The following is a 22,432-nucleotide window of genomic DNA, read 5'->3' as shown; positions in this document are numbered from 1 at the left end:
CTACTCATTACGCCTGCTGCACTCATGGTACAGCCGCACAGTTCCTTGATTATTACGCCGGAATGAGAGTAGTTCCTAGCCATATAGGCTTAGAAAATCGCAACTTTTCATTTTCCGTTGATCTTAGTACACGGTTTAACTACAGAAGAGTCAAGTTTTAAATAGGAAAAATATTGAAACTCTTTGGTCATTTTGAAAGAAATGCTACTGGACTCATCAGAATCAATGATCTGTGCTAAGCTATGCTAAAAGTGGTACCGTCAGACCCAGAGTTCGGCTGAATGGATTCTAAAACGGTAAAACTCAACTGTTTAACTCTGGGGGAGATGTAAAATGAGCTTATTTCCGAAAAAAGTGGAGTATCCCTTTAATCCACTTTATTTATCAAGATGCATGTTTTTTCTTTGTGCTGTAATCTGACATTTGACATGTTCCTTAAGGAATCTCGGTAACACTTTATTTAGCAGTGTCCTTATTACATATGTTACATATACTTACTATAGTAATAACAATAAATTATGCATAGTTACATGCAACTAAACCTAATCCTATCCTGAACCCTATAGTACGTACATGTTGTTCATTAATATTACTCAGTACTTAAATGTATAATTACACTGCAACAAGGACACCTTAAAATAAAGTGTAACCAGATCCTGTAAGAGCTTAATCATAGTTCCTCTCTCGGGCTGCTCTCAGAGACTGGCGTAGGAGTCTTTTCGCCACGACTGCGGTCTCCACGGACGTGATGACGGTCCCAGTCAGTGTCCACCATCTCATCATTCCAGATGGTGGAGGTCTCTGTGTCGCTGAAATACCCAGACTCCCCAGTGTAGTGTGTGGGAAAGAGCAGCAGGGGTTCTACAGAAAAAGCCTTCAAGTCTCTCGGTTTGAAATGAGACATGTATTCCTCCCTACAGACAGAGGGAACACTACAGTTAGCCCACAGAAAGAAGTTTACATTAAAATACCTTTATAAAAGTTATTATTAAAAGTACAACTCTTAACCCTTAAACGCATACCTCAGGTCTTTAGTGACCCGGGACGTCATTCACTACCCTCCTTGTTTATTTTTTAAAGTTAGACATCAACCTTCTTAGTATAGGCTTTAACAAGACAAAAATACTAAAAATTATTTTTAAAAATGCGTGTTTTCCCATTAATTTTTGTAAAAAACAATGTATAGGGTCGCTAACGACCCGAGGTGTGTAACAGTGTCAGTTATTATTTTAATTTTTTTACAATAATTTAATCTTTGATGGTTGAATAAGTGCAATTCACCTTTATTCCACAAGGTGGCAATGTCTGATGCACAATGATGAAGTGATGTTTCACTCTTAGTTACCACAGGCAGAAAACAAAAGAATAGGAAGTATCATCAGCAAAACTGGAAATGGCTCAGTGATTTACTGCAAGTACTGAACGCAATCAAATATTAGAGTCACAGTCACTTGATGGTAAATCTGGTGAAGAAGCTGTCAGCGATCAAAATATTGATTTTGAATATGTTGAAAATTATAGTTTTGAGAATATGATTGAGATGGCGAATATGAGGCAGATCTGAATGTACTGGGAAATGAGCTCTGACGAGGACAGTGTTAATGGTGTAAAACATCTGCTCAAAATAACCCTTCCAAACTCCAAAAGGTAACAAAATATGCTTTATTTTATTCTTCTGTAATTGTTTCTCTAATATCAGTAGAGTTTTATATTATCGTGACAGGTAGAGATCCATACGTGTTAGATACAGATCCGGGTCCCTAAAGACCCGAATATGTAATAATGATTGGTGAAACATTCATGCATTTAAGGGTTAATGATAATTAGTCCAGTCATTTTATGAAAAAAGGTTGAACAAATTGCAACAGAAGCAAACTCAACTGATTTTGTATCCTCAATATGTCCTGAGTAAGGAAAAAAAAAGTCCCGAAGAATCCCATTAGGGGAAAGTTTTGAGAAAGACCCAAATATACCCTATTCATACGCCTATTCATTCTTTTCTTATGTGAATAGGGTAAACATTTTAACCTTTAGATATCACCATGAAAATTACTGAGTTGATTACTTACATCAAGACAAACAAAAATTGTATTACAAGTTTTTTTTTTATTGTTTGTTAACATGGACAAACGGTGCATAATCTAATTATGTATGTGCTAATTTGCATAAATACCACAACAGATCTAAACATTGGGTCTAGCCAGGTGAAAATGTCTTGTTGAATCTTGTTGACACATAACAGTAAAAGACTAAATGTTAAGGTCTGAATGGAACCCATTTAGGCTACCCATGAGCATTAATACATAGAGGCAGGAAGAAGTACTTTAAACCAGCCTTTATTAAATTATTATTGCAGAGATGGGGTTTGGGGCTGGATCCGTGGGACTGTTTCTGGGGATTCACTTTTTATTTTACTTACCTTTTGTCTTCTGCATTCTCCTTACCATTGTCTCCTGTTCTTCCCTCAGACTCGTCCCCCAGAAACAGTCCCACAGACCCAGCCCCAAACCCCATCTCTGAAAAATTAATAAAGGCTGGTTTCTAAAGTACTTCTTCCTGCCTCTATGTATTAATGCTCATGGGTAGCCTAAATGGGTTCCATTCAGACCTTAACATTAAGTATTTTACTGTTATATGTCAACAAGATTCAACAAGACATTTTCACCTGGCTAGACCCAATGTTTAGATCTGTTGTGGTATTTATGCAAATTAGCACATACGTAATTAGATTATGCACCGTTTGTCCATGTTAACAAACAATTAAAAAAAACTTGTAATACATTTTTTGTTTGTCTTGATGTAAGTAATCAACTCAGTAATTTTCATGGTGATATCTAAAGGTTAAATTGTTTACCCTATTCACATGAGAAAAATAATGAATAGGCCTATATTTGGGTCTTTTTCGAAACTTTCCCCTAATGGGATTCTTTGGGACTTTTTTTTTCCTTACTCAGGACATATTGAGGATACAAAATCAGTTGAGTTTGCTTCTGTTGCAATTTGTTCACGGTTGACCCCCATTTTGCGTTAAATGACTGGACTAAATGCAGAGAATAGCCACTACATTTAAGTCCTGTAAATGCACACTACATTTAAGGTTAACTGTTCAGGGCTGCCAACTCTAGTGTTATGGGTAGGGTGAGTAAATGATGACAGAATTGTAATTTTTTCGGTGAACTATCCTTTTAACTCATTCCCTGCCATTTATGAGCCAACGTTTCCCCGCCATTGACTGAAATGGTAGGGGGTGCTATTACGCATCTTCAATCTCCAGATAAAAAAAAAAAAACATGTGAAGAAGCAACAGAAGCAAGCGTTATCATATGTAAGCAGATGTATATGTAAAATAACGCGATCAACAACATTAAACAGCATATAAATCCAAACTGCCTAATGTTAACAAATGAAATGTTGTATGTGTTGATGGACTTGATCTAGTCCATTTATGTTTTGATCATTGTTCTGAATCTGATCCAGATGTAGTCTTTGACAAAAACGTTCAATTGTTGATAAAAAGAAACGCATGAAGCTAGAATAAAACATTTGTTGTTTATAGTTTAAAAGCAGAGGGTCTGTTCTTTCCTTTGATATATTGCATATTCAGATATTCAGACAACCAAATATTCTGGGCGCCATGAAACTGTTGTGAAAATGATCAAAAATGCTGGCGGTGGCTGGCAACTTTTTTCCAAATGGCTGGCGGGGAAAGAGTTAAGAAATGTTCATTACTAACATCTACGACACTTACTTGGGGTGCTTGTTAAACATAACAGGCAGAAACTCGTCCACGGGCAGCATCTTGCTGAGAGGCTGGGCTTCCAGAAGCGTCTTTGCCCCCTGCAGTGAAAGGGCATAGCCTAGTGTCCAATAAGAGTAATCCGGGCTCACCAGGTTCTTCACTCCCTCCACCCAGCGCTCTGGATGCTTAATTTGCAATCGTTTACGCCCCACGTAACTTAAAGAGAAGAGGAAAAACGGAACAGTCAAAGGAAACACAATTTCTAATTATCAATGTAAATTACATATATTTATGAAATGTTCACTTGTTGTGGACCTCAAAAAGACCAGTGACAACTTTGTGGAAGCTATGATGATGGATCTATATAAACACTCAAAGCAGAATAGAGAACTGTGAAGTTATCATAATAAAACCACAACTCACATTAAGTCCCACTGGAGGCCTGATTGTTTCACATCCTTCATGATGGTGTTGAGGCGGCTCTTGAAGTTGGTTTCAAACCTGACATCATCCTCCAGTACGAGCACCTGCTGTTGCTGGAGCTCCACCACCTGAGAGCGACACACGACAAAAAGAAGTCATGCAGATAAAGTGACTCATTTACTGTTCACACAACATCGAAAGTCACTTGTAATTCATACAGTATTACACTCTTGAAAAGAAAAGTTCCAAAAGAGTTTTTTTTCAGTGATGCCACAGAAGAACCACTCTTTGGTCTATCAAAGAACATTTGACTAGCATTTTATAACCACAAGGACCTTTTTACACTTTGAGTGTGGAACGGAGGCAAGCTAGTAAGAGCCGTGCGTGTAAACCTCACTCCCCTGGTCTCAAGAGTCATGCTGGCGACTGGGTCTTTAGTTAGAGTGCCTGCCTTTTACCCGACCGGTTACATTTGGTGCCGTGACCCGGATGGGAGTAAGGTTTAGGGAGGTGAGTGTGACAGGCTATCTTTACATCCACACCTTTTGTTTCAATCGTAATGAATTCATTCCGATTGGTGAATCCGAACATAGTGTTAAAGTGATCGGGTTGATGTGCGCGTTTATATGTCTCAAGCTTCAAATCGAATTAGGAATAAACCACCCCATACTTTCAATACAAAAAAGGCTTTTCAGTCCGAATGAGCTGTCAGTCCAATTACTAATGGATTATTTAAGGCGCTGGTTCGAATCCCGCTCGGAGCAGGTCGAGTAGGATCGGTTACATTTGGTGCCGTGACCTCGATGGGAGTGAGGTTTAAAGTGTAACAGAGGCAAGCTAGTAAGAGCTGTGCGTGTAAACCTGACTCAAAAAGGGGTTCTATATCCTTTCGCTTCCTATGTCGAAAACGCTGGTTCGAATCCCGCTCGAAGCGAGTCGAGTAGGACCAGTTGCACATGTTAATGTAGCAGCTTATTGTAGGGCATCATGTTTTGCTGTATACCTTTTTCCAGATGCTGTAATGACTAAGGAAGCAACCGATTTCACCCTTAGTTAGCACGCGATCAGAGTAAGGATCTTTATATCCAGGAAGCATCTCAATTCCTAAAGCCCTTAGCTGAGTTGAATTCAGGGTTCTGGGAGAGAGGAGACACAATAAGTCGTATTTGACTGTGGCATGTTGTGTGCAAATACACTTTGCATTGAGAAGCAGAGATGAAGGACATACAGTATAAACAATAGGGTGAACATTGACATTGTGTGACTGGTGCAAAAGTGTGAGTTATAATATCATACTTGCCATCCACCGCATCGGTGAGGGTGACATCTATGCCCAGCACCTCCAACGAGCGCAGCATACGGTCTCTGCGATCCTCCCGGCGTTTTAGATTGATCAAGTAGACCTAAAAAGGGGAGAAGATAATGCTAATATTTCCATTCTGATTCCTATGAGGATTGCACATGGACACAGATTGAAAAGTTTTTTCAATATTCTACATTTAGTATTTCTGTTGTCAGTATCTATACCTGATTGAATGCCATGGTGTCTTTGGGTTTGGAAGCAATCTGCAGGTAATGTGAAGTTTCCATTTTGAAGTCAACTGAGGACAATAAACTTCAGGTTATTTGTCTTTTAAGTGCAAAGAAACATTTTCTGGTAGAAAGAAGCTCATAGTAATTAAACAAATTAGTGATTTATTGGAGCTTGTAGATTGGATAATACATTTTGAATGATAATTTGAAGGTGTTTAAATTAATTAAAAGTTTATTAATTGAAAGAATTTTAATTAAAGGTTTGCTTATTCACATTGTTAGTCAATTAATTTTGTCTCAATTGTTTTTCCACAACATTTAAACTGTCAATTCAAGTCAAACTTGTTTGTATATCGCTTTTCACAACACGTTGTTGCAGATTACAGGGTGAAATTTTTGCTTCCTTAGCTTTACGGAAAATCGTATTAAAAATATATATCTACATGCCTTATAGTTGCATTTAGCAGATTAGAGCTGGTTAATAACATGGTTTACATTTTGAGCATTTGAGATATATTGTATATATCACCATACATGATATAATGCAAACAGTTGAGATTTGCGCAATGAATTATCTTTTTGGATAGGGGATGAAGGTTTGAGCTCTGAAAGTAAGTGATGTTTTATTTTCTTTTTCCTTTTTTGAATTATTTTAACATGCCAATTTCATAATAAAGTCAAGCTAATCTAATGACCGAAGACAACAGGGTCGGAAAGAGCAGAAAGAATGTGTGAGAGATGTCACAGAGGAGTGAAAACTCTCTCTTTCCTGTGAAAACTATACGGAAAAGCATACAGTAAAGTGTCTATGTAAGCTAGAGGATCAGGAAGGAGTAGTGGTGAATGGATGGCCCACACCTCTGCTTCACAGTTTATTCACTCACAAATATTGTACTAATAGGCTGCAGTATTTAACATCACCTCACTGTACAAAGTCTCTCAGCTTAAAAGCTGTTTTTGCCTGAGAAGACTTTTGTCAATTCTTCATATTGTTTTGTGATTTAGTGATACACACTTAGTGCCTCGGTGACAGTGTGGCTGAAGCTCTCCACCTCCTCCTCCAGAGTCTGCTTTATCTCCAAAGGCAGTGGCAGGTACCCATAATGCTCTTTGTTACATAAGAACATCTGCACACCTGTAAAGATAATAACATCTAAAAAGTCCTATTCATGATATCAATACAGTGATTCAGTGATGCAAACAGAGTTCAAGCTAGTTTTTAGTCCGCTACCCCCATACTGGTGAAACTGGGGGGTTGAGTGACATTGTTCGATGGAAGCGTGTTAAAGCAGAGAATGTCTAATAAGGCGAGAAGTTCCACTCTCAGTAAACTTCCGGCTTCTGAAATGGTTGCAGTTCCACTTTGATTCCATATGAGGGCGCTCACAGGACGAGTGCAGAATGAATGGAGGTCTATGGCGCTATACCCATCAAAATCCACTTTTCTCAGGATATCATTTTTTGTCTAGTAATTTGAATATTGTATTCGAAAGGAGATGCAAAGAAATTACACATTGCTGGGTGTTAGATTTTTTAGAGTCACTTTTTGCTTTAAAAAGTCTTTTAAAGTGTCAATGACGTCATACACATCGTACAACCAGAGATACTGCTTAACGGCAATCCTTCAGTCACTCTGGTGCTTTCGCGCTCTGCACTTTCTTTTCTCTCCAGGCATCGACAACACAGCTGACACAGGTAAATACACGTGCTAGACGAGTTTTTGTTTTGTTTGTTTCTGGTCCCGCTTCGGATGCCACGATGCCATCAAGCGATATGGTATCTCTGGTAGTAATCAGTCCTTCACTGACCAATCAGCGTTCATTAGCAGAATGCTAGCGTGTTATGGGCAACAACAACTCAACCTGTAAGAAATCGAAAGGACATAAGTACTCGTTCATTCAACTTTCGACCTATAACCCATGTTGAACTTGCAAAACCTACTATCAAATCTGAGATTTCTCAACGGCAATCGGGTGAAAGAGACAAATTTAGCCGTCTAGCTCCATAGACTCCCATTCATTCTGCACTCATGGGCGATCGCCCCCAGTGGAACTCTGGTGGAACTACAACCAAAATTCGGTACAATAGGACTTAATAGGGAGTGGGCAGGCTCTCCATAGACGGGCTCTGGTTAAAGTCAAAATTTCAAATTAAAATGTAAGGTTTTTTGGCTTTTAGAATGAATATGTTAGCCTTACTGTAAGTGTGCTCCAAAACAATGGCAAAATTTGCATTTAGAAGATATAAGCGTTCAAAACTTCTCACTTTCGCCAATATGGATCAATGATTTCGATGACATCACGATGCACTTTAGCTTCTCATCAAATATTTTGTCCAATCAAATGATTTCTAGAATCTAAAGCGTCCCGCACCTTACACTGTAAATAGATGCTGAAGTTGCGGCTGAAATTGGTCACTTGTTCAAACATTTATTATTTTCTACAGGGTGAATGGCACGTAGTGCACCATAGGGGATAGAGAACGATTCAGACAGTGTAAACATGCTTTCCATTGGGGCGAATGAAGTCTGGTTTCACATTAGTGTCACACGATTTGCGAACCGGTCCAGAGACACGACAGCACAGAGCGGATCATATACGAGTTGCTGCAGACCAGAAAACGAATCGGATCTGAATTGTGCACAGAATTCTATATTTATATGGAGGAGAAACGGTTAGAGATTAGGAGGAAACTGCGGCTCTATCGAGCTCAACGGCTCTGGTCGAGCTGTGATATACTAAACGCTATCTGGTTATCTGGTCTTCAATAACGCTCTCAAAACGTCAGCACAAAAACATTATTTATACTACATTGTTCATATAATTAGTTTTTGTTTCAAACGTTTTAGTTAGATGTTCATCTAAAAAATTTTAAATGGTAATAGATGTTCAGAGAGCAATCAAAAGTAACGGTCCCATAATGCTAAAACCTCATGACATTTCAGAGGAATGAATCAATTGCTGGCAAATTATTTAGTTAAATTGAAATACAAATAAACAAAAATTAAAGCAAACATCAAGCATAGGTTGCGACTCAATGACCTATAGGCTCCTCTTTAATCAGACTTACAGTAAAGTACAGTAGAATACTGTATTGTCATAATTGCAGGTATAATGGATTTGTTACCTGCTTGTCTTGCAGAAAATGCAAAAGCCATGATATCATCCAGGGCCCAAAGATAGTAATGGTGCAGAGGGTAAAAGGCCAGGGCTGCGCTAGCACTGCGCCGCAGGTCTATCAGCATTGTGGAGTGAATCATGGGAACTGGGTGGCAACCTGTACGCTTCCAGTTCCGAATGGGTACATAATGTGGTGTTCGCTTATAATACCCCTGCAGAGACAAAAGAGATGCTCAACATTTTCAAGATTCACAAAAGAGTCAGAGCATTCATTTTTTGGGGGGTGAAATACTCAAATAGCCTACATTATGCAGAAAAAAAGGAGAAACAAGGAATATTCTTACTATTCTAAATTGCGGTGTTTTGTTTCATCAAGTATTCATATTACATTTTAGTTCCTGTCCTCACTTTCTACAGTTTACATCGATTCGCCAGTAGGTGGCAACAAGGGAGTCATTATTATATGGATCACTTAGATCGATGATTTATTCATAAACAAGGACGGTTGATTCTGCTTTCACTTCCTAACTGTTTTCGTTGATGGAGCAAAAATAGACAACGTAACTGGCAACCATGTGTCGAAAATGTAAGTTATTCAATATTAACTTCTTCACTGAACTGTTGTATAAGGGCAATAGGCTTCCCATAGTGACGCTTGCGTGGTATTTGCGTTGCACTTTTCATTGAGGTCAGGCTGTGTTAATAGTTACAGTGCCTGTATTATTTAAATACCAGTAAAGTTGAGTATATAATATATATAGTTTTATTTTGATAAATATAACACAATATAGCGTTCAGATTACGTGATTACGTTTTTTTATTTTATTTTTTATTGCGAATGACAATCAAAATCAAAATAATAGATAGATACAAAACTATTGATTTAGAGAGGTTGATTATGTTGTTATTGTAATATATGCACAAACATACTATCAATTCTCTGATTGATGGAAATGTCATTGCAAAATCATAGGTCATGTAATTGTTCCACCAGGAATTCCCCTATTGAACATGATTATTTAAATTATAATAATAATAAGTTGAAATAATGCAAACAAACAGCATATAGGCTACATTTGATTAATAACCTCTGAGCTCACATTAGGTCTGTCTTTAAAGGTTTATGTTATCATTATAAAAATCAATTTCCCTATGGAAATGGGGTCCTAATCATACATGACTGACCATAGAAACTGATTGTAGACCACTCTGATCTCCTGGAAGTGGAAGTCATTGTAACCAAAAACGTAAGCCTGTACCTGTGAGGTCATACCACACCAAAAGTTTGAATAGAGTGTCCTTGACTCTAGCATTGGAGCGACCAGCGTCCGATTCTCAGCAATCAGATGATTCAGCACTTGTGTGTTTGTCAGCAGGTTATCACTGTCTGCAAACTAGAGGACAAATCATGCAAACAATCATACAAACCTTTCAAAAATCAATCAGCATTCGACTCAAATGACACATTCCCTTCCCCATCCATTGAATTTTAATTGGGGGGAAAAAGCACACTTTTAAGCCTGTAAAGCCCGACATATAAAATAATAGTAAGAAAAATATACTCTTTCTTTTTTATTATTAAAGGTATAGTGGAGGATCTTTCCGAATTTTAGATAAGACCCGCCCTCTCCACTTTTTGAATAAGTTTGATTGATTCACCAGAATGATTGACAATTAGGAGGACCAATAGTATAGGTGATCCACCCGGAAGTAAAAAAATCCTCCGCTATACCTTTAATTAAGCTATAATTTGAGCATATTTCATACATCAGGCTTTTATGGTTCATATAGTATGAGGTAGTGAGAATATGGAGCTTCTACTTGAGATGGGAAATATACACAAACTGAGCAGAAATATGCAATTTGATGCAGTTACTGATTTTTTATATGGCTAAAGAGTAAGATGAAATTCTGAAAGTACTAACAACAAAAAGCATATTTCTCAATTTCTTCCAATAATATGACTTATTAAATGCTTAGTTTGGTCACACTTTAGAAAAGGGTCAAATTCTCACTATTTACTAACTATTAGCTACAATTTAATTTACAACTATAAAGTGCTACCCATAGTTTTATGATCAATGGGGGCAAAACATATAATGCAGTGCAAAACAATGATGACTGAGATGTAAAAATATGATGTATCATATTTGATACTCAGATTTTATCATAATTTTTCTAAAATAAATTATGTATGGATTAACAGTTGCTTCGGACTGTTTAGTAAGTGTTCTACTTGAAATATTAATGACAAATAGCTAATAACTGAAAACTGTAAAAGGGACTACAGCAGTAATGTAGTTTTTTTTTTTTTTTTACTTCATCAGAATGGTATGAAACTTGGTAAAGGTCAAAACATGGTAAACAGGTAATAAATGGATCACAACTATTCTGTACATATAATTCAGTACCATAAAATCTCCTAAAAATACAAATTATCGAACTAAAACATAGTACTTTAATTTCACTGAAAAAACCCCCCCAGTTATTTTTGACCTTCACGTGAGCAGCACTAGAGTGTTAATAGTAGTTAAATATGGTATGATAATACAGACAGTTGTGATGCACATACAGTGGGGGAAATAACTATTTGATCCCTTCTGATTTTGTAAGTTTGCCCACTTACAAAGAAATGAAGGGTCTTTAATTTTTATGGTAGGATTATTTTAACGGATAGAGACTGAATATCAACCCAAAAATCCAGAAAAAAACACATAGAAAAAAAGTCATAAATTAACATTTCAGTAAGTGAAATAAGTATTTGATCCCCAAGCAAAACATGCCTTAGTACTTGGTGGAGAAACCTTTGTTGGCAACACAGAGGTAAGACGTGTCTTGTAGTTGGTCACCAGGTTTGCACACATCTCAGGAGGGATTTTGGTCCACTCCTCTTTACAGATACTCTCAAAATCCTTAAGGTTTCTTGGCTGTCGCTTTGCAACTCGAAGTTTCAGCTCTCTCCACAGGTTTTCTATAGGTGTTGTAATGAGAGATAGAGGACCAAACAGCGAGTTTGACAATAATACAGTCGTGTTTCCCCAACATGGCACCTTGAAGCTCGACTGCCGCTTGAAAGGGATGGCCACTCGCTTGGTCCATAACTGGTCAGTTTATTCTGTTGTAATGAGAGATAGAGGACCAAACAGCGAGTTTGACAATAATACAGTCTTTAATGGAAATGAGAAGCGAATCACTGAAGCAATAAAGAACGAAAATCTTCTCAGGATTCACAGGAAACAGTCAACTGAAAACCTCGCTTTGTAGAAATCAACATAAACTGCTGGAAGCAGAAATCACTGGAACTCAGGGTGCGCAGCGAGACGTCAGGCGAAGTAGAGCTCCGAGTGAGAGGCGAAGTCCGCCGAGAGAGAAGGTACCGTAGGCTGGATACCGCGTCTTGATCAGGAACTCAGCGTCTGAATTGGCAGGGCAGAGTACAGTGAGCCAGCAAGAGAGAGGATGAGAATACTGACTCGAGGAGAGGTTTCCTCACGAACCACACAGGACTCGACACGACAGGACAGGACAGGACTCGATTCGTTGACAAGAGAGGTAAGAGAAGCGTCTTTGGCATTAGAGAGATTGGAATAAACTGACAAAGAGGCAGAGAGAAAGAGTGTTAGAAATAGCAGGAAACATCAGGGGGAAAGGGAAAACAGGTGTGATGAATGAGCGGAGATTAAGGATAAATGGGAACAGCTGGTACTGATAAGACCAGGGTGAAGGTGTAGCGAAAAGGTGTGAGATGTGGCCACAAGAGGGAGACAGAGAAAGAAGGAACCCGGATCATGACAGTACCCCCCCCCCCTCAACGAGCGCCCCCTGGCGCTCCTAAGGAGGAGAGCTGGCTAGAGCGGAGGAAATCATCAATGAGCGAGGGGTCCAGGACGTCCCGGGAGGGAATCCAGCTTCTCTCCTCCGGCCCATACCCCTCCCAATCGACTAAGTATTGGTGACCACGACCCCGGCGGCGCATGTCAAGGATACGACGAACCCTGTAGACAGGAGAGTTATCAACACGAACCGGCGGACAGACAGGGCGAGAAGGCGCACGCACGACGGGCTTAATATGCGAAACATGGAAAACTGGGTGGACTCGACGAAGATAGGCTGGGAGGCGAAGTCGTACCGCGACAGGATTAATGATCTTAATAATACGAAATGGACCGATAAAGCGAGGTGCCAACTTGCGGGAATCGGAATGTAAGGGTAAATTTGCGGTGGAAAGCCAAACGCGCTGCCCACGAAGGTAGCGCGGACTCTTGACTCGACGCTTATTGGCAGTAATGCTCATGCGAGTGTTCGAGCGGCGAAGTGAGATTCTCACCCTCCTCCAAGTGCGCTTACAACGGTCAATATAGGCTTGAACTGACGGTGAATTTGATACAGCCTCCTGAGACGAAAACAAAGGAGGTTGATAGCCGAGACAGCAGTGGAAAGGCGAAAGACCTGTAGCAGAGGATGGGAGGGAATTGTGTGCATACTCTGCCCAGGCCAGTTGCTCAGACCACGAAGCGGGACAACGGTGAGCTAGGCTGCGAAGAATGCGGGCGACAATTTGATTGGCACGCTCAGCTTGCCCGTTGGTTTGAGGGTGAAAACCCGACGAGAGACTGGCGGTAGCTCCAATTAGACGGCAAAACTCCTTCCAAAAAAAGGCGGAGAATTGCGGACCTCTATCAGAAACCACGTCAGTGGGAAGACCATGTATCTTAAAAACATGATCTACCATAATTTGGGCGGTCTCTTTGGCAGAAGGAAGTTTAGTGAGAGGAATGAATCGAGCAGATTTAGAAAAACGATCGACAACTGTTAGAATGACCGTATTGCCAGCCGACGAAGGAAGCCCGGTAATAAAATCAAGCGCGATATGAGACCAGGGGCGAGCTGGCACAGGCAATGGTCGAAGCAACCCAGCCGGGGGGGAGTTGCCGGTCTTGGTTTGAGCGCAAGTAACACACGAGGCGATAAAGCGACGCGTATCGCGCTCAATAGTGGGCCACCAGAAACGTTGACGAATGAAAGCAAGAGAGCCCCGTACGCCGGGATGGGCAGACAATTTGGACGAGTGTCCCCATTGGAGGACAGCGCGGCGAACGGACGTGGGCACAAAAAGGAGACTCTTGGGGCAGTTACGCGGCACAGAAACCTGAGATAACGCGCGTCTGACCAACCTCTCGATTCCCCACACGGTAGCACCCACAACACGACCGGGAGGAAAAATAACCTCAGGGGTTACGGCTGTGGTGGGGGAGTCGAAGAGGCGAGAGAGAGCATCAGGCTTGACATTCTTTGAACCGGGGCGAAAAGAGATGGAAAAATCAAAACGTGTAAAAAACAGAGCCCAACGGGCTTGACGGGCATTAAGTCTTTTTGCCGAGCGTATGTATTCTAAATTTCGATGATCCGTCCATACGATAAAAGGAACGGAAGCGCCTTCTAACCAATGTCTCCATTCGCCGAGAGCCAACCGGATGGCGAGCAGTTCACGATTGCCTACATCGTAATTTCTTTCGGCGGGCGCGAGACGGTGAGAGTAAAAGGCGCAGGGATGTACTTTTCCGTCTGAAGAAGAGCGTTGAGAAAGTACGGCCCCGACCCCGACCTCCGAGGCATCGACTTCGACAATAAATTGTTTCGAGACGTCAGGAGAGAGTAAGACAGGAGCGGATGTGAAAAGAGTCTTTAGCTGATCAAAAGCAGCTTGAGCTGTCTCTGACCATCTAAAGCGGGACTTAATAGAAGTCAGTGTAGTGAGGAGCGCGGCTACTTGGCTAAAATTTCGTATGAAACGACGATAAAAGTTGGCAAAGCCAAGAAAGCGTTGAAGCGCAACACGGGAATCAGGAACGGGCCAATCGGTGACCGCTCTGACTTTAGCCGGGTCCATACTGACTCCTTCTGCAGAAATGACTGAGCCCAAAAATGTGACCGACGGAACATGAAACGAACATTTTTCAGCTTTGACAAAGAGTCGATTTTCTAACAGACGTTGGAGGACACGACGAACGTGTTGGACATGGACTTGGAGTGAGGGAGAGAAAATGAGAATGTCATCGAGATAGACAAAGACAAAAATATTTAGCATATCTCGTAAGACATCATTGATAAGAGCTTGGAACACGGCGGGGGCGTTGACCAGCCCGAAGGGGAGGACCTTATATTCAAAGTGACTGAGGGGCGTGTTAAAGGCGGTCTTCCATTCGTCACCCTCTTTGATGCGGATTAAGTGATAGGCGTTACGAAGATCGAGTTTGGTAAAGACTTTAGCTCCCTGTAGGATCTCAAAGGCTGACGACATCAAAGGCAAGGGGTAACGGTTCTTGACAGTAATCTCGTTCAGCCCACGGTAATCGATACAGGGACGTAACGAACCGTCTTTCTTTTTGACAAAAAAAAACCCTGCACCGGCAGGTGACGAGGAGGGCACAATAGTACCGGCGTTGAGGGAATCGGACAGATAATTCTCCAGCGCCTCCCGTTCAGGAGACGATAGAGAATATAATCTGCCACGTGGGGGCGTGGTCCCCGGGAGAAGGTCGATACTACAATCGTAAGGACGATGGGGGGGAAGAGAAGTGGCCCGGGCTCGACTAAAGACCTCCCGCAGATCGTGATAAACCTCCGGGACTCCAGACAAATCACCGGGTTCCTCCTGAAAAACAGAAACAGAGGAAACAGGTGGAACAGCAGAGGTTAAACACTCAACATGACAAGACAATTTCCACGACAAAATAGAACCATCAGACCAGTTAATCTGGGGATTGTGTAGTACTAGCCAAGGATGACCAGGTACCACAGGGGTAAAGGGGGAATGGAAAATAAAAAAAAGAAATTGTCTCTTTATGATTTCCCGAGACGGTAAGCGTCAGAGGCGCAGTCTTCTGATTTATTCTAGGAAGGACGCTACCATCTAGGGCATAGAGAGGGGTGGAGTCTTTTAAGTCTATCAGGGGAATACCTTGCTTCCGAGCCCACAACTCATCGAGGAAATTCCCCTCCGCCCCCGAGTCAACCAGAGCCATGCAGGAGACGGACGAGACGGGCCACCGAAGAATTGCAGGAAGGGTTGTACAGGACTTGGATAGAGAGTTCCTTGACATCGCGCTCGCCAGTAACCCTCCGCCTACTGACGAGCTCTGGCTTTTGTGATGCGTCGCTCGCGTTCCTTGGGAGAAATTCGAAGACCACCAAGTTGCATGGGCTCAGAGTCCGTGTCAGGGGCGAGAGGAGAAATGGCAGAGGAAGAAGCAGGAAAACGAGAGGCTTCGGTCCGACGTGCTCTGTGGCGCAGGTCAAACCGCTTCTCAATTCGGATCGCCAGATCGATGAGGGCATCGAGTCGAGCAGGCACCTCGCGCATGAAAATCTCGTCCTTGAGATCAGGATTCAACGCCTCTAGAAAGCGCGCAACCAGCGCCGGCTCGTTCCACCCGCAGGACGTGGAAAGGGTGCGGAACTCTATAGAAAAGTCAGTAACAGTACGCCTTCCCTGACGAAGGGACGAAAGGAGTCGTGAAGCCTCCTCCCCGTGGGCTGACCGGTCAAAGACACGGATCATCTCTTGTTTGAAGACTGTGAAGTCGAAGACGCATTCACCTTCTGCCTCCCAGTGAGCTGTTCCCCATTCCCGAGCTCGTCCTGCAAGGAGGGAGATTACGTAGGCGACCTTGGCTCGGTCTCAAACGTAAGTGGCAGGCTGTAACGAGAAAACCACCTCGCACTGGGTAAGGAAGGAACGGCACTGAGTGGGCTCACCGGAATACACAGGAGGATTGTTGACACGTGGTTCGGAAACTTCACGGACCTCAGAGGCGGGCGGCTCGTGCCGAATCTGATGAACCCGTTGTGTGAGGTCGGCCATCTGGCTAGCGAGGGAGTCTACAGCCTGGCGAGCGGTGGAAATCTCCTGCTCGTGTTTCCCCAACATGGCACCTTGAAGCTCGACTGCCGCTTGAAAGGGATGGCCACTCGCTTGGTCCATAACTGGTCAGTTTATTCTGTTGTAATGAGAGATAGAGGACCAAACAGCGAGTTTGACAATAATACAGTCTTTAATGGAAATGAGAAGCGAATCACTGAAGCAATAAAGAACGAAAATCTTCTCAGGATTCACAGGAAACAGTCAACTGAAAACCTCGCTTTGTAGAAATCAACATAAACTGCTGGAAGCAGAAATCACTGGAACTCAGGGTGCGCAGCGAGACGTCAGGCGAAGTAGAGCTCCGAGTGAGAGGCGAAGTCCGCCGAGAGAGAAGGTACCGTAGGCTGGATACCGCGTCTTGATCAGGAACTCAGCGTCTGAATTGGCAGGGCAGAGTACAGTGAGCCAGCAAGAGAGAGGATGAGAATACTGACTCGAGGAGAGGTTTCCTCACGAACCACACAGGACTCGACACGACAGGACAGGACAGGACTCGATTCGTTGACAAGAGAGGTAAGAGAAGCGTCTTTGGCATTAGAGAGATTGGAATAAACTGACAAAGAGGCAGAGAGAAAGAGTGTTAGAAATAGCAGGAAACATCAGGGGGAAAGGGAAAACAGGTGTGATGAATGAGCGGAGATTAAGGATAAATGGGAACAGCTGGTACTGATAAGACCAGGGTGAAGGTGTAGCGAAAAGGTGTGAGATGTGGCCACAAGAGGGAGACAGAGAAAGAAGGAACCCGGATCATGACAATAGGATTAAGGTCTGGAAACTGGCTAGGCCACTCCAAGACCTCAATGTGCTTCTTCCTGAGCCACTACTTTGTTCCCTTGGCGGTATGTTTTGGGTCATTGTCATGCTGGAAGACCCATCTTCAGTGTTCTGGCTGAAGGAAGAAGGTTCTCGTTTAAGATTTAACGGTACATGGCCCCGTCCATCAGCCCCTCAATACAGTGAAGTCGTCCTGTACCCTTAGCAGAGAAACAGCCCAAAAGCATGATGTTTCCACCCCCGTGCTTGACTGTAGGGATGGTGTTCTTGGGGTCATAGTCAGCATTTCTCTTCCTCCAAACACGACGAGTTGAGTTGATGCCAAAGAGCTCAATTTTGGTCTCATGTGACCACAGCACTTTCTTCCTAAGCCTTCTCTGAATCATTAGATGTTCATTGGTAAACTTCAGACAGGCTTGAACATGTGCCTTCTTGAGCAGCGGGACCTTGTGGGCACTGCAGGATTTCAATCCATTGGGGCGTAGTGTGTTACCAATGCTTTGCTTGGTGACTGTGGTCCCAACTGCATTGATATCATTAACAAGTTCCTCCCCTATAGTTCTGGGCTGATCCCTCACCTTTCTCAAGATCATCCTTACCTCATGAGGCCAGATCTTGCATGGAGCTCCAGACCGAGGGCGATTGATTTTTCATTTAGTATTTCTTCCATTTCCGAATAATCACACCAACAGTTGTCTCCTTCTCTCCAAGCTTCTTGCTGATGATGTTGTTGCCCATTCCAGCTTTGTGCAGGTCTACAATCTGGTCCCTGACGTTTGACAGCTCTTTGGTCTTGCCCATGATGGTGGAGAGGTTGGAATGGAAGATACAGATTCTGTGGACAGGTTTCCACTGACATTAGGAGTACTTTCTTAAAGTGACAGGACTAATCTGTGTTTAACACGGGCACATAACCAATCTGTGGGAGGCAGAATTCTTGCTGGTTGCTTGGGGATCAAATACTTATTTCACTCGATCAAATGCTAATCGATTTACAATCTTTATATAATGTGTTTTTCTGGATTTTTGGGTCGATATTCTGTCTTAATCTGTTAAAATAAACCTACCATAAAAATGTGGGCGAACTTACAAAATCAGCAGGGGATCAAATAATTATTTCCCCCACTCTATAGAGAAGCTGAGGTAAGATCAGCACAGAAGGAGAGGTCATCTCACCAGAATATAGTCTGCCCACTGTGCCCTGGCTGATGTGAGCGCAGCCTGCCTCAGCTTCATCACATGCGTGACCCGAGACTCCGTCCAGTGCTTGGGGCCCAGCTCACCCACATAATAACTGTAAATCATTATAATAACTAACCTAATGCTTTCAGTTCACAGACACATGAGATGTTTCCTCTTTTATAAATATATTACATTTGTACTACATTAAAAGTTTTATGCTACTTATGGTAGAGTAGATAGTGAGTTCTAACTTCTAGGAGAATGGCTATGAACATAGTGTTTTGTAATATACTCCTTAATCTAAACCCTGTCTCTGAAACCGGGCCGTTAATGTAATGTGCATGTGTTTTCACCTCTTCTCCTCCTCCATGGTCTGCAGTTGTACTGAATGATACAAAAGCTCTACTCCAGAGAGCCATTCATGCAGCATTGCAGTGGTGTTGTCAATATTGTGATCGGTAGCGGCCCTGACAAACAGAGAGTCCATGTCAAGACCAGAATTATACCATTTAGCCCATGTTGCAGTTTTTGGTAACACATTATTTTGAGGTGACGTATTTACATGTTACTGCATGTACTTACAATAGTCATCATGACAGTAAATTGTGCATAATTACAAGTAACTAACCTAAACCCTAACCATAACTCTATAGTAAATACATGTTGTAATTTAATATTACATTGTTACTACGTCACCTTAACGTCATCTTGCCATACAAAACTAACGTTCAAAAAGTTTGGGGTCAGTAAGATTTTTATTTAAAAAAATAATACTTTCAATTCAGCAAAGGCATTGATCATTAAATTGATCAAAAGTAACCATAAAGACAATAGCCGCGTTTCCACTGTCGGGCCAGGGCCGGGCCAGGGCTTTAAACGGGCCGTGCCGGGCTAATAGCCTCGGGCCAATAGCACCGGGCATGCGTTTCCACTGTCGGGCCAGGAGCTCCCCAGCGCTTCACTAAAACACGCCCGTAACACGCCTCTCTGGGACAACGTCACACTAACCCATCATTTCACCAACAAATGGAAGTTTTATCAGAAAACTAATCAGAAATCACTGGAAACAGCGTTGAAAACAAACACGATAAAAGCGGCCGTTTGCTAGCTTTTTTGTTTGTTTGTTTAGCAGCTACTTGAATATTTAAAACCCAAGCATCGATGTTTTACCACAGGTTTACAATAAAAAGTGATACATTGATCATAATGAATTAATTTATGTAAAAATTATGTAAAGATTGCACATTAGTCACGCAGAAATAAATTACCGTTAGGTCTATTTCACAAAAGAAAGAGGACACACTTACTTTTTCAGTCGCGTCTGTTTCTTTATCTGGTAACTTAGTTACAGGACATATTTACATCACATTTAGAAAAAAATATAATTTCTACAAATATATGCCATACGACCTGAGGAGCTTTAGCACTCTCTCGACTCCCATACAGATATTTTCAGTCAGAGAAACAGAGGAAGCTCCCGAAAAAAAAAGTTACTTTATTTTTTGATAGTCCGGTCAAAAGACGAGACGTAGGCTATGACAGATAAAATAAAAACATGACTGTGATAGCCTTTAAGATTGGTCTGATTTCTTCAAGCGTTCGCTATGTTGTTTTTTTTACTATGCGTATCTTCAAGCGTTTACTATGTTTACTATGGTAACGACGGCTAGCGCGCATAGTCTTTTGCATCACAAACAGAAGGCATTCAAACATGAACGCGATTTAAATTATTTTATTTTTAAGTCTTAAATGCTGACAGAATCATCCGGCGCTGCCGTCTCCCAACGGTAAACTCCTCCTCTGTTGGTAACCACTCCTCTAGCCCGAGCTGGCCCGCTTTGGCCCAAGGTATTCGACGGGCCAGAAATCCTGGCCGTTGGCCCCGAGTAAGCCCCGATCAAGCCCCGGAAGTGACAGTGGAAACGCGACTGGCCCTGGCACGCACTAGCACGGCCCGGCCCTGGCCCGACAGTGGAAACGCGGCTATTTATTACGTTACAGAAAATTTCAATTTCAAATAAATTTCCTGAGGAAAAACTTATCATGGTTCCCACAAACATATTGAGCAGCATAACTGTTTTCAACATTGATGATGATAAGAAATGTTTCTTGAGCATCAAATCAGCATATAGAAATGATTTCTGTACTGTAAAAAATGACACAATCAATAAGTCATGTCAACATATGTTTTTACATTACTTCAACTCATCAAAACAAGGTAAGCCAATTTAAACTTTATTTTTTAAGTTATACGAGATTCCTCAAAAAAAAATTTTTAAGTCAGTCTAATGTAAGATGAAATTACTTACAAAGCAAAGTAGATTGTACTTAAAAAATTGTTAAGGCAAATTCTTTTTTTTTTTTTTTAATGAAGGATCATGTGAGAGGAATTATGCTGAAAATTTAGCTTTGCATCACAGGAATAAATTACATTTAAGAATATATTTAATTATAAAATGATTATTGAGAGACTTCATTCAAAAAGATTTAAAAAATCTTATTGGCTCCAAACTTTTGAATAGTAATATTCTTTTGTCCATTATTGTGTGTTGGTTTTATAATAATTCTGTAATAAAATATAATAAAAACAATAATTAATTAATAAATTAAATGCTATTATTACTACTAATAATAATACTCTTATGTCTTTATTTGATGGGATTTTTAAATAATAATTATTATTATTATTTATAAAAAGTTAATAAAATCAAATAAACGAATTATTATTATTATTAATATAAAAATAAATCTAAACTAAGACGACATTATTATTGGTCACATTTTGCTGTTTTTGGAGTGCAAACTGCCTGCTCCTTCATTTCTCCATTTGCTCATCTGCATTCTTTCACTTCACTGTGATTCTTGTCATATTTACTTTTCAAGCTTTCCAGGATATTTCAGACTAAGGTGTAATTAAAAGCCTAGTGCTCCCTTCAATGTGTGGTCAAATACAAAACCACTGACATATGTATTATATATCTGAGTGATAATAGTAACTCATTATGGTAACTTTCAGCAATAAGACATTAAACTCATGTAATGAATTAAAGCACTTTCATGTTAACTCACATTTGAATCTGCACAATAGATCAGTTTGCAGACTCAAATGTGTTAACATGAAAGTGCTTTAATTCAATAAATTAGTTTAAGGCCATGTGATGATCTGTTAAGATTTTTAAATATAATAATGAGGGATGATATTAATGCAAGTGTTACCATGATACATCCATTCCTATACCTTAATCTGATATGTCTTCCTATTAAAACACAAATCATTTTTCATAGAAATAAAGCTCACAAATTCTTTGGAAAATAACATTTGAAAAGCATTTGAAACAAAAATGAGTTACCATATAGAGATGCGGTCCTTGGGATAATCCAGTCTCTCAATACATCCCAGAAAATAAGAAAGACTGTGTTCAGCGTTTCGGGCCAAAACCGCAATGACTACTTTGGGTTTGAGTAGAGATGTCTCTTGCAGAACAGGCTCCAGGTCAATGAGTGTATGAATAAAGCAGGGCCATGTCTGTAACAGTAACAGTCCAAACAGAAGCTTTCCAGATGCTCTCATGTCCGCCATAGTGTCTGAATGTGCAGAAGCGTGCCGTACTATAGGACACCAGTGAGAGAGGTGAAGACGCGCCGACTGGAGAGGTTTGAGTGTGCTCAGCCTATATAGGCAAGTGCACTCATTTGAGTGTAAAAGAATAGTATTCACTTGGGTGCAAATGAATAAAT

General features: G+C 41.1%; 1 protein-coding gene across 1 annotated transcript; it reads right to left on the bottom strand.

Annotated features, from left to right (window-relative positions):
• Positions 1 to 381: 381 nt before the first annotated feature.
• Positions 382 to 22,274, bottom strand: colgalt2a (collagen beta(1-O)galactosyltransferase 2a; the record flags this gene model as incomplete). The annotated part of the gene is made up of 12 exons (XM_084410612.1): positions 382 to 914; positions 3,749 to 3,955; positions 4,163 to 4,290; positions 5,166 to 5,298; positions 5,459 to 5,565; positions 5,690 to 5,763; positions 6,711 to 6,830; positions 8,822 to 9,026; positions 10,074 to 10,208; positions 18,689 to 18,806; positions 19,048 to 19,161; positions 22,045 to 22,274. The coding sequence occupies 12 exons, from the start codon at positions 22,272 to 22,274 to the stop codon at positions 671 to 673; spliced, it is 1,815 nt and encodes a 604-aa protein (XP_084266738.1). The 3' UTR covers positions 382 to 670.
• Between the last annotated feature and the right edge of the window lie 158 nt (positions 22,275 to 22,432).

This window comes from Rutilus rutilus (assembly GCF_951802725.1).
Source record: "Rutilus rutilus genome assembly, chromosome: 6".
NCBI lineage: Eukaryota > Metazoa > Chordata > Actinopteri > Cypriniformes > Leuciscidae > Rutilus > Rutilus rutilus.
This window is presented reverse-complemented; position numbering and strand designations above follow the sequence as displayed.